Source organism: Betta splendens, chromosome 17, assembly GCF_900634795.4.
Source record: "Betta splendens chromosome 17, fBetSpl5.4, whole genome shotgun sequence".
Taxonomy (NCBI): Eukaryota; Metazoa; Chordata; class Actinopteri; order Anabantiformes; family Osphronemidae; genus Betta; species Betta splendens.
Genome location: NC_040897.2, coordinates 14,950,773 through 14,963,316, shown reverse-complemented (window position 1 = coordinate 14,963,316; position 12,544 = coordinate 14,950,773). Strand labels below are relative to the sequence as shown.

General features: G+C 46.0%; 1 protein-coding gene across 6 annotated transcripts in view; it reads left to right on the top strand.

Moving 5' to 3' along the window:
• The window catches only part of mib1 (MIB E3 ubiquitin protein ligase 1), a 40,522-nt gene that overhangs the window by 26,025 nt on the left and 1,953 nt on the right, over positions 1-12,544 (top strand). The window contains exons 13-21 of one of the 6 annotated variants that reach the window (XM_029132972.3): positions 5,862-5,994; positions 6,817-6,903; positions 7,289-7,447; positions 8,389-8,570; positions 9,055-9,241; positions 9,318-9,396; positions 9,545-9,682; positions 11,405-11,476; positions 12,113-12,213. In XM_029132972.3, the coding sequence (XP_028988805.1) occupies positions 5,862-5,994; positions 6,817-6,903; positions 7,289-7,447; positions 8,389-8,570; positions 9,055-9,241; positions 9,318-9,396; positions 9,545-9,682; positions 11,405-11,476; positions 12,113-12,213 (1,138 nt within the window). Of the gene's footprint in view, positions 1-5,861; positions 5,995-6,816; positions 6,904-7,288; positions 7,448-8,388; positions 8,571-9,051; positions 9,242-9,317; positions 9,397-9,544; positions 9,683-11,404; positions 11,477-12,112; positions 12,214-12,544 lie in introns of all 6 variants that reach the window. The other 5 variants (XM_029132970.3, XM_029132974.3, XM_029132973.3 and 2 more) reach the window with 5 other exon arrangements.

Here is a 12,544-nt window from a genome sequence, read left to right as displayed (position 1 = left end):
CGACAAAGCAAGGTGATGTACCTCCACAGCACAGCTGTCAGACATCTTTAATATTTTCTTCCCCCGTTTAAAACCAAATGTAGTTTATCTATTCACCTGATGTACTGGAACAAGTGATAGAATTTATTTGTGTGTTTGTTGCTACCTAAACATCAGTGACGGCACCATGCTTCTCCACAAACATGATGCATGTATGAACATCCAACTGCAGTGAATATTACACACTTCTGTGTGTGTCACTATGTTCGATGTGTTTGGTCAAAGGAACCAGTGAAGTCGTGCTTATTGTTCATGTGCAGTTTTTTGTCAGTCGGAGTGCTGCTGGTAATTCTAATGTACTCATGGGGGCACATTCAGTCTGATGCTCACATCTGAACCAAGCTTAGCTGTTGAATAATGCAGGCCATGTTACCTTGGTAACCAGCACGGACACTAAGGTCAAGGGCCTCCATGTAAATGCTGTGTGACGGGTCAGAGAGGGTAATGGTTTGTTTGTGCCATTTTGTGCATTTGCCTGTCCTTACACATCCATACAGGAGTAATGCAGGACAAACTGGCACAACACTTGCTTCAGTTTCTCAGTTCTGCATGAACCATGTTCTTTGTGTGTATCCGAGTCCTCATAATACGAGGACAGTACTGCCATGCATTCCCCTCACTTAAACGAGTTGACTTGACATATTTTCTTCTGCTCTGGGGCATATGGCCTGTTGTCTCGGAGCTTAGGGGCGGCAGTAGCTGATACAAGGCCCTTTGATCCCCATTATTTCCCACTGCAAACAGTAGATTTTAATTACCAAACCATTCTTCCAGCCACTGCTTCGTCTCCTGCATATGTGCCTGGAATTATAACCGCCAACAAAACTCCGACTCATCAGCTGCAGTACAGCAGCTTGTTTGTGTCACTTTGGATCTGCTCTGCCAATTACTGTGGTGGAGAATCTGATGGTTTGTTATCCATTGTGTTTAAGGGCCAGCATTGTTGCTGCTGGGTTTCTGTGCGCACGGGGACTCGTAGGTCGCAGCATCTGAAGATGAATGTTTAAAGGGAAAGCGAGAGGATGAGTGTAATGTATTTTTGGGAGCAGAAAGGTGGGAGGGCGGCTGGCGAGTGAAGGGTGATTTAAAGTGTTAGATTTGCTGTGAGATTGTAGATCACGAGAGCCTCTCAGACTGTCTGCCCATATGGTGACAGCGTGGCAGGATGCTGAGTGGCTGTCGATCGAAGGACCTTCAGAGTGGCTGAATTCTCCACCTCTGCAAAATCCAGAGTCAATCCCTTGATTCTATTTACTACTTTGTTCTTGTGAAAATAACTGCAAGTTTCTTTGCAGACGAACAAAGTAAATTTAGTTTTTGTTCCCAAAACAATAGCAAAATGAGCAGTAGTATTTTAGCTAGACGGTCAGTGGTCTCCATTGGCTGTTCTTATGCTTTCAGATGGAAGCGGGTCTGGACTGCAGGTTCAGACAAGCTAGCAAGCAACTACTACTGCTAATACCACCACTACTACTACTACTACAAGTATTACTTCATTATAAGTAGTGCAGAGGATCAAAAAAAGGAATGGAATAATAATTAGGTCATGTTGAACCAATGGGACGTCAGTGCACCTTTGGGCTTCTCTGACGCTCCTGCTGCCTCGTCATAAATTGCTTTGAATCAGGACACCCCATAACACTGGGTGCTTTAAGGCTAAATAACATCTTTTGAAAGCAACCACTATCCTTCAAACAAATCAACAACTTTACCTAGGATGTCTTTAAAATGCACCTGGTGTCTATTTATTCACTGTCATGGCAGCAGGAACTGCTTTAACATGGTAGCAACACACAGCGTCCCATGTTCTCCCTTCTCAGTTTATGCAAATGGTTCTTAATAAAAGCATGCTCACTCTGGGGCCTCAGGTACAGACAGGCAGGGGAAGGTCACATTGGAGGGGAAATTATTCTCTTCACAGCATGGTAATGAAAGCTTTAAAGTCACACACAGGCAGTTAGCTTCCTGCCTTTAGCTTATCAATGGCGGCTGCTGGCTCAGACGCTACCTGTGCTTTATTTACCAACAGCTCTGGTCCTGGTTAAGCAGATTATCCGAGGATGGTACATGGCCAGGATCAAATTTGTGAGATTAAATTTATATGGGCAATATAGGCTGCTTCATTTCATCTCTTTTATTTAGTTATAACCAGGAAGTTCATATTTGGATTTCTCTTATTATTGTTTTTACCTTTTTACTCTATAATACAATATGTAAAAGCTGCATTTTTTAGGATCGATAGAATCCTGAACAGTCTCACAGCTTTTATGCGCCGTCCTGCCGTTGACTAAGGGACCTTTCACTCTTGATGGAGAGTGCCTCTCTGCCCAGAGTGGGATGGGGGGAGGTGGGCTCCATTTGGAGTTAGTGTGTTGCATTTGTAAATGATTTGTTGGGAACAGGGTTCACTATTTCAAAGGACCTGAAAGTATTGATCCTCTCCCCAATGAGCTGACACCTCATGTATCGTCTGAAGTCATCTCATCTGGACAGGCTGTTCCAATGAGGACTCAGCATCAGGCAGAAAATTACTGCTGTTACTGGGGAGAGACTGTATAGACAAGTCACTTGGAACAGTAAGTTTAATGAAAGCAGCAAGGGATAAGTTGGGAAACCTCACATTCATGCCAAAATAATTCCAACTAAAGGGCCACTTAGTAGATTTTCAGTGAATAGAGGTGTTTCAGTTTGCATCCAGATGGATCTGTAGACAAGTCGCTTAAGGAGCACTGAAATAGCTAAAGTAGTGTTGTTAAAACCTTGTATTTTTTTGCTGTTGAAGGCAGTTTAACAAGAAATAACCGTTCCGAATATTTTGATGAGGCTATGAGGCTGTGAAGTCTGCACGCACAGATATAGATGCGATTTGTTTGTGTAACTGTATTAACACACTCAGAGCTGCGAGACTGATCATTTTCATTCTCAGTTCTATAAAGTGTTTTATTCGTCAAGGCAGCTGGGACCTTGTGCCGTCTGCGGATGCTGCTGTGCTGAACATAATCGGCTACATCAGAGTAGCCATATGTTTGTGCACAGCCGTTAATCTGGGGCTGGACGCTGACTGGTGCCATTGTCGCCATCACTTCCTGTTGTAGCACTGGCTGCTGACCGCCACACAGATGGCTGTCAGCCAGGTGAGGGCAGCAGAAGTGCCCTGTCAGGCCACATACGCAGTGAGGACGGCCAGCACGCACACCTGAAGGCGCCGGAGAGCGTCCTGGTCGGTGGAAAAACAACCTGCTGGAACTCCCATGAGGAAATGTGACCCAGTTTCATCACGTCTCCCTTTATTCCCCCTTCCTCTACCTCGTCTGTTGTCTTAGTTGCATCCACGGCAACTGTTGGTCGTAGGGTTCAGTCATCGGGAAATCCTCAAGGTCCAGATGTAACTCCAGCGTCAGGTCAGCACCCTACCCTGGCTGACCTCCACGCTCTCGCTCAGCATCAGGGCTGAAGCAGAGTCCACACCTAACATCACTTACTCAAGAGATAAAAAAAAACAACTCTGGATTTATTTCTTGGTTTTTAATTCACTCTCCTTTTTTGCCTTTACAGCAAATAGCTTAACTGCAATGCAGCAGTGCCAGTATGGGGCATTAATATTAATGTCCACCCATTTTACCCAGGGTGGCAGGGAGCCTGTCAATCTCGTCCTCTATTGGATGTGCTCCCCACACCACCGAACACCTGCCTAGCACCCAGGAGCTCGCTCTGACACTAGAAGGCGCCAGTTTGCTCTCAGTGCAGCAGACATGTGTCGATTGGCCAGTCGTTCTGCATGTAGGAGGTCACATCAAGCACGTGTCCTTGTATTGTAGCAGCGGGGAAAAAAGGTGTCTTTGAGGAACAATTACCCAACACTCTGATGGAAACCTGCGTTCCAGCATTGACTATTGGTCCTATTTGAAGAGCTTTAAGAGATTTAAGTTTAACCACAGGGAGTGCGTTTTATGTTATAGCTTCAGGCTAGAATGTGATGTGGCAAGGTCTTTTCTTAAATAATTTGCTTGTTTAAGTCTCAGCTCCTACCCCGTGGGAGCACCACGGATGAAATTACTCCGAAGTCTCCCATGAGATGGCAAATCTACAGCACGCAAGCAAATAGTTCTTTGTGAGAAAGGCAACACATTATGAATGTGAGATTAGCAGAATGGGTGCGGTTGCTATCAAATTTAAGCAGCGCTCCTCTGCATTAAGTGGTTGAAGATGGCTGCAAGCAATGCAGGTGTGTGCGTAAGTCTCTGTGAGAGGGAGAGAGGGAGCGAGCGAGGGAGCCTGGGATCAGTGTGCTGCACTGTTCATCACTGCAGCAGTACACCAGCCCCGTTCTCTGTCCGTGCAGGGTGCTGACTGCCTGCCTGCCCCTGCCTCTCCTCCTCTGCTTGCCTCAAGAGGCTGTGCTGATGATGCTCTCTTTCAGGGAGACGAGCAGTAGGTTTAGCAAAAACCCACAGGGAACCAGCGGTCCTGATGAACTTCAGTCTGAGCGCGTGGTCTGCGTTTCTGTCTTTATACTTAACTGTCTTCATTGATTATGCAGACTGTAAACTCTCTGCCCCGTGCTTAAGCCCGCTTCCTCTCTGTACCTTTTCAGCTATTTACCTTCGTGTTGTGGACATAAACGTTTCTATGCGATAGCGCTGCGCACGTCGTAAAAAGCGGCTGCTTCCTTTTGTCGCAGTTCAAATAAATGCCCTACCAGATTATACAGGGTTAATCAAGGTCACTGTTCCCTTAATGCTTATTGAAAGTACATTGTGTACTAAATCACAGATGCACAAGAGCCGCTCAGGAATGCAATTCAGCTTCTAAGTGCATTGGTTCATATTCTGTGACAGTTTGCGTTTGCCATCTTTGTTTCTTTATCATATATCTTGACTGATGCTCGAACCTGGAGGCGTTTTATAGCTGCATTCACTTATGTGTGTGTGTGTGTCTATGGGCTAAAGCACTGAAACGGAACTAAAGCCGCTATGTTAGGAAACTTGATAATTAAAAAAATGTAAATGTACATCTATCTCCTTCTCATTATGGATATTCATCTTTTGATTTTTAGTCTTTTTTAAGGTTGTCCTGTCTTTTGTGTTATTTTGTGTATTTAATAAGGAGGAGAGCGTGTGTCTTTATTTACCAGTAGACCGTCCTTCCTTCAGTGCCACCACAGGGACTCAGCCTCCCTCCTAGGACAGACTCTGGCTGTGCCTTCTTCTGGTACAGTTGATTTTGCAGCTACGTCTCTGTGGCATTCATCCTCTGAGTGACCTTCAGTAGCACTGAACCGACTCTTTGCACCACGTCAGGCCACTTCTGTTAAACGGCACTTTTTGCCACACAATGGGTTTTCTTCCCACCCCATTTCTGAGGGTCCCTGGGAGCAGACCTCACTGAACACTGATAAATCTCATGTAATCACCTTTTGCCTCTGAATAATAGACGCGTTTGCACATCACTGAGGGAAGAGTTACTTCCCTTTTTACCCGAAGACATTCTAAAATCAAACGTGGTATTTGTACCACTTAAAGGCTGATGAAATAACACTCTGCTCAGGAAAGCAGCTCCTCCCTGAGTTGATTTAGTATTCCTGTCCCTGTGTGTGAAAATGGGAAATGCTGTGTATCAGCAGCACAGACGCTGATGTGCTGCTTACAACAGCTTGTGTCTGGCCCCGAGGTATCACACGAGACATCAAGTCAGAGACTGATCAATTTTGACATTTTATGGCACCAGTTTCCACATTTTTAATTAAATTGACAGCTGTTCTGAATTTTTAGGTGTCGTAAGACTCACCCCTCTCGCTCCGTGTCTTTCCTCTGTCTGTACAGTGCCATGCGTGTGTTGCTGTCCAAGCTGCCCAGGCCGTGGATCGTAGACGAGAAGAAGGACGACGGTTACACCGCACTGCACCTGGCCGCCCTCAACAACCATGTGGAGGTGGCCGAGCTGCTGGTGCACCAGGTAACAGCGCACACACACGGCTCCTTTTAATCCATGCTTAGCCTAAAGACAAATACTGGTATTTACTTTGTAACAGACCCTCTTCATTTACAGATAAAGCTGTGCTTAAGGTATAGATCAGTAAAAGCTGCCAGAGCCTTTTTGTGGTTTCTACAACCTTCAGGGGTATTCTGTAGTGCCGCCCCTCCTCCTGCAATCACAGGTTCATGCTTTTTTCCCTTCTGAGATTGCAGGTTTAACTCCCTGAAGAATAACACATACAGGAGTTTACAGCAAAAGTCATCTGACCAATCAGGAAGTAGGTTAATTCTGATGTGGTGCAAGGCAGCAGTGTTGCTGCAGCATTCCAACGCATGCACGTTTGCTGTGCAAGCTACCTTTCAGCAGGGATGGACCTTTTTCCTGAGTCCCTGCAATGGGTTGGTTCACAGTGATGGCTCAGCTTTCTATTCAGAAATTGCAGCACACTACAAGGTGCACTGCAGATTCCCAGCCAGCCAGCCAGCCAGCCAGCCAGCCATTCAGTCTTATTACCAAGGGATTTCACACACTCCCTGATCACAATGCTTATCTCCCCTCCACATCTCCTCAGCTGAGATGCGTGCAATTGGAAATGACAATCACATGCAGCGTTATTGTAGAATCTGTTTTTTCCCAGCCTCCTGTGTGACACTTTGTTGGTCTGCAGAGTTGAATGAAGGAAGGTTCAGCATGACACATACAACCACTGCAACCTTTAATTTAGTTGTCCTGTCTTTGTATTTGCATACATGTGTCCAGTTGTAATTGTTCCTCCTCTGTTCTCCTGTCTCCGCCTTCCAGGGAAATGCCACTTTAGACATCCAGAATATCAACCAGCAGACGGCATTACACCTGGCAGTGGAGCGCCAGCACACTCAGATCGTCCGGGTTAGTGTGCCTCCCTTCGTCCTGATCATTATCCTGTTTGCTATGCAACAATATCGCTTCAGCCCTGCATTTAATTCACTCAGTTGGACGAAGGTCCTGCTTCAGATTAGATACTGAGGGGAAATGTGCTCGGAGGCAGCGTCTTGCTTACAGTCATTTGCTGTAGTGTTGGATTGAGATTGCCTTGTTGCCATCTTGTGGACTTAAGAAAAAATGCAGTCTCTAATTAATAGAACAGAATTCAATAGTGAGGCACTGTATTGTGAGCAGCCGCCTTATAAATCACCTCTGTGGCATTTGCATTACTGTATCAAATTAAAGCGGCTAAGGGTTCGGTTTGCCTACCTGGGTAGGTAACTCCTTTTTGGTATGTTCCTTTCAACAGCTGCTGGTGCGAGCTGAGGCCAAGCTTGATGTGCAGGACAAGGACGGGGACACACCTCTTCACGAAGCACTGCGTCACCACACACTGTCCCAGCTGCGACAGCTCCAAGATATGCAGGATGTCAGCAAAGTGGAGCCCTGGGAGCCTTCCAAGAACACAGTACATGCACATCTATTATTAACTTTACTGTGCATCTTAGATGTCAGCTATTTACATCAAGGTTTCTTGTGTGTCACAGCGTTGAGCTCTTCATACATTTGATAGAAACCCTATTATGAGAGGTTATGTCTAGAGTTGTCCTGTGGCAGAGACCTGCTGACTTGATTACTCGTCTGTGCGCCGCTCACTAGCTCGTGTGTGAAGGATGATCACACTGAGGGCTTCTCAGTCCTCCATTACCTGCATCACTGGAGAGCTCAGTCTGCACCAACCCGTCATTGAGACAGCAGCCCAGCACTGAGCAGCTGAACAGCTTAATGCTACCTCTTTACCAGCCTCAATGAGTTAATCCCCCTTTAGGGACAACAGGTGTATATCGAAGCCGAATCATCATATTAGGACCACATCACTAATCCCTGCAGAAATGGGTTTAGAGCCAGAGTTGCCTTAACTGTATCAATCCCATTTCTTTTTATTCCCCATTCCTGCCCTTCCTCTTTCTGCAGCGGAGGAGTAAAACAGGCAGCAGACTTAATTGAGATATGTGCAGCTAGGTCACTCTCCCACCCATCCTCCCCAAGATGAGAATTGAATTAGTTGGCCCAATGGCTTCATCAGCAGAGATGTAAAAGCTACTGGGTGAAGACAATCAGACATGGAAGGCCCGAATTGCTAAAGAGAGCAGCTTTGAGTCGGCCGTGAAGCGGGTGAGGCAGTGAGCAGAAGGAAGCGTGAAGGGTTACGTGCCTGACAGTCATCTTACTGTAGGTCATGTCCTAATGACTAGTTAATGTAATCGACTTTGACATGGTTCGACTAGATTCAACTCTGAAGCCATCTGTCATGTGTCTGTCCCTACCATTCAAGGAAAAAATCAGTCTTTTGTCAGAAGTCAGAAGCCTGATGTGTCTGTTTTTGTGTGTGTGTCTGACTCGCTGCAGTTAATCATGGGCTTGGGCACCCAGGGGGCTGAGAAGAAGAGCGCCGCATCCATCGCCTGCTTCCTGGCGGCCAATGGAGCAGACTTGACTATTCGTAACAAGAAGGGCCAGTCCCCTCTGGACCTGTGTCCGGACCCCAGCCTCTGTAAGGCCCTGGCCAAGTGTCATAAAGAAAAGAGCAGGTAAACATCGCTCAGAGAAAACCTTTTCCATTTTGGGAAGTGCACTTCTTCACTTTGTAGCGGAGACCTGGAGCTGTGAGGCTGTTACATCAGTAAACATGACAATGCGTGGCTCTATGAGGGCTTGTGCTTCATTCAGCATTTACCTGCTTCTACACTAGCAAAAAGCTTGGTTAGAAGCCACGTTACAAAGATCAGTGTACAAGAATGTGTTTGATGGATCTAAGTGTGCACCTACAGCTACTACACCTGAAAGAGAGGAAGGAAAGCACCCACGCAGGAAGACTTACCAGACGATCCCATTGATTTTATGTCTTTGCTAAAAATATGTAATGTAGAACTTTGTTGTTTTCTCGCCTTTTGCTTTTGTTGTTACTTTTTACTTTTCCCTGTCTCCCCCTATTTTCTTGTGCTGTGTCAGCACCTCTAGCTTGTAATCTCCTCTCCTCACACACTGTGTTTTTTATTCCTCGTGTTCCAGCAGCCAGGTGGGCACCCGCAGCCCGTCTCTGAACAGCAATATCGAGTCGCTGGAGGAGTGCATGGTTTGTTCAGACATGAAGAGAGACACTTTGTTCGGACCCTGCGGGCACATCGCCACCTGCTCCCTCTGCTCGCCGCGGGTCAAGAAGTGCCTCATCTGCAAGGATCAGGTCCAGTCCAGAACAAAGGTACTGGAGGGGCTTGTGCTGTTCACTCGGAGGAGGGCAGACACTCAGTTGACCTTCTGCTGTTTCCCGTCTGCAGATCGAGGAGTGCGTCGTGTGCTCTGACAAAAAAGCGGCCGTGTTGTTCCAGCCCTGTGGCCACATGTGCGCTTGTGAGAGTAAGTTTCCGCATCCGAACTCCGACTTAGGCACCTGCTGCTCAAACCTGTGGCCTCGCATGTTTTGGGTCAGCACCTGAATAAATAAAGACGCTGTTTACTGTGCACCGCATCCGGGTCTGACCAGCAGTCGTCCTGTTCCCTTCAGACTGTGCCAGCCTCATGAAGAAGTGCGTACAGTGCCGGGCTGTGGTGGAACGCCGCACCCCCTTTGTCCTCTGCTGTGGAGGGAAAGGTATGGAGGATGATGCCGATGATGATGATGATGATGATGATGATGACCTTAGTGAGTGAATCTTCCACATGTTCCCTTTTAATTCACCCTTCTTTATTTTAGATATTTCTTTTACTTCCTCCTCTTATCTTTTGCTCTGTTGTCTTGCATTTGCACTTTATCATTTGCATCCAGTTCTTTTCTTTCATCCCAGCAGTCACTATAGATGTTAACATAGATAATATATGGCATGTTGTAATCATTGCATCCATTTGATTCATTAGCTTCTGTTATTACCATAATTTCCGGACTATAGAGCGACTTCAGTGTCAGAATTAAACGGCCTCACACTTTCTCGGCCTTTCCTTCGCTGTTTCGTTGACTTTTTCCTCGTAGCGAGGAAGCTGCTGCCACAGAGTTGTCCGTGCACTGACGGACAGGACCTTTCGTCCAGACTTCTTCAAGGTGGCGATTGTTTTGGCTTTTTTTGAGCGCAGTAACTTCTGCGTGGTTTGCTCGTATGAATAAGTGAAACATCTTTAAAATCTCTCTTAAATCTCTCATTTATTTAAAGGCGGAAAGAAGAATCCTCTGTTCGGCTCTGTTCCAGACATCTGTCCAACATGGTCAGCAAGTCAATCACATACAGGAGCTGTACCATAATACCAGTACAAAGACCACATTGAAGAGTCTAAACACTAACGCATAACAATGGCTAAGGGCGCATACTACACGCAATCTGAAATCTGCACAGTGAAATCTCGCCCATGTTCGGCGGCATGAAGCTCGTGAACCAGTAAAAATCCACAAATCGGCTGCACTGTTGTTTAAGGCGCAGGGTTCAAAGCTCAGGAAAAAAGTAGCAACCTATAGTCCGGAAATTACGGTATTGATTGGCTATAGCGTACACTGGCCTAAGCTTGGCTGTCCTGCCTAAAATCCACCACTGAGATCTTCTAAACTGTAACGATTGTGTTTTATTTCATAATCACCACTTCCAGATTGAATTATGTACAATGTACTTTATCATAGTGTACAGAAAATTTGACCAGCTGATTTGTGATTTACGAATCATTCACAATATGTTAGTTATATATAAAGCACATAGTCTTCATACTGTATGCTTAGAAATCCTTGTGTCAATGAGTTTGAATGTCTCTGTTACACAATAATCCCACTCTGCTCTAGAACGTGATCTTTCTCACATGTCTGTAATCATATTTATATTGTTTATTGCCCACATGCTTATTTTAATGGCGCATCTCTCACTAGTTGTTACTTGCATCATGTTTGACACATTTTATGTTGACTTAAAAGGGAAACTGTTGTAAGTTCACGAACGTCTGTGGCGACAGTGCGAAACCCCAACACACACACACTCAAACACACACACTCTCCATGCAAGGGGCAGCATTGATTGTTCCTGTAACGCTCGGACTGCTGGTGTCTACAAACGCATATCTGGTGCACAAATTGGATGTGCCCTCAGTCTGTTTCAGCTCCCCGGCTTTAGTTGGGTGCTCGCTTTTTATGAAATGCTTCTGATGTGGTTAGCAGGCATTAGACTCATGCTTAAGCGTTGGCTGGTGGTGACAAGAGAGACTTGCTGCTATGCATTTTAACTATCAATTCCACATAGTAGTGACTATTTCCCATTCCTTCCCTGACCGCTGTTTCTGACTTGCTACTGTAGCTTCCTCCTTTACCACTGTAGTAAATAGCTTCAGTCCTTCAGCCAACTGTTGAGCTGGTGAGGACGGCTCCTGCTATAACAATGTGACTGGTTATTCCCAGCAGGGAGCTCTAACACTATGGCAGGGGGATCGCAGGATCTTCTCCAGCCCAACAATCTGGCACTAAGTTGGTGTAAGTATACCTCCATGACCCCCTCCCTTATCAGAGCCTTGTTTTTAAAGCGCTTCCCACAGTGCTGCCCCGGCCCTTATCTCCTCTGAAACACCCCCCTCCCCTGCTACACTCGCCCGGAGCACAACATGCTAGCCTATATATCCACGATTGCTATTTCTGGCAGATGTTTGCCGGTCTGGAATGGACTCAGGGCTTCACTTCTGGGCCCAAACCATATACTCAGGCTGTTTCACACTCCTATTATTATATAAGTGCCTCGTGTGGATCCTGCGCTGCCAAGAGCACCGCTTAATGTTTTAGTCTGTCCCAGTTAAAGTTTGACATAATTACAATTATGCGTTTGTGAAAGGGAGTCATTTGAAAGTGAGTGCTGTGCCAACACAGAACTGATCTGCCAAATGAAATGAAATGAAATTCACTTTGCATGTGGTCCTCGCTGGTCCCAGCTTGTTTAAGGCTCGTAAAGTCCATGTAGTTGCATTTTTATTCTATTGGCAGCGTAGTCGATCGGATGAGGTGCAGTTTGATTTGGCCTCTAGTGCTACGTGTTCATCTGCTTAGTCCCTAGGCTGCCACACGCGTTGAGCTCGTTTCATCCACCTGTCCTTGTGTTGTTCTGTTGTGTCCAAACAGCCAGCGGGAACATCCCTGCCCTCCAGAGGGACAAGGATAACACCAATGTCAACGCTGATGTGCAGAAGCTACAACAACAGCTCCAAGACATCAAGGAACAGGTGAGAACACGCTGTGCAGCAGAGGTCAGCAAGCGAGATGCACTTTCCTTTTAATAATCCACATCTTAGGTCGAGTAAATGTCAAAATGTTAAGCCCAACATTTACCCCAAAGGCATCGAGAGCCTGAATCTGTCATGATTGGAAACAAATAGTTAGTGGTTCTTTACACAGTGTGGCTAAGCTGAACACGCCCTGGGTTCACACAGACACAGACCAGGTCAGACACCAGGTGTGGCCCATGAGCTACCAAGGAACATAAAAATTGTTGGTTCAGGAAGTGATGAAAACTGCTGTAAAATGTCATAAAGTCTTTGTGTAGAACTCTATGTC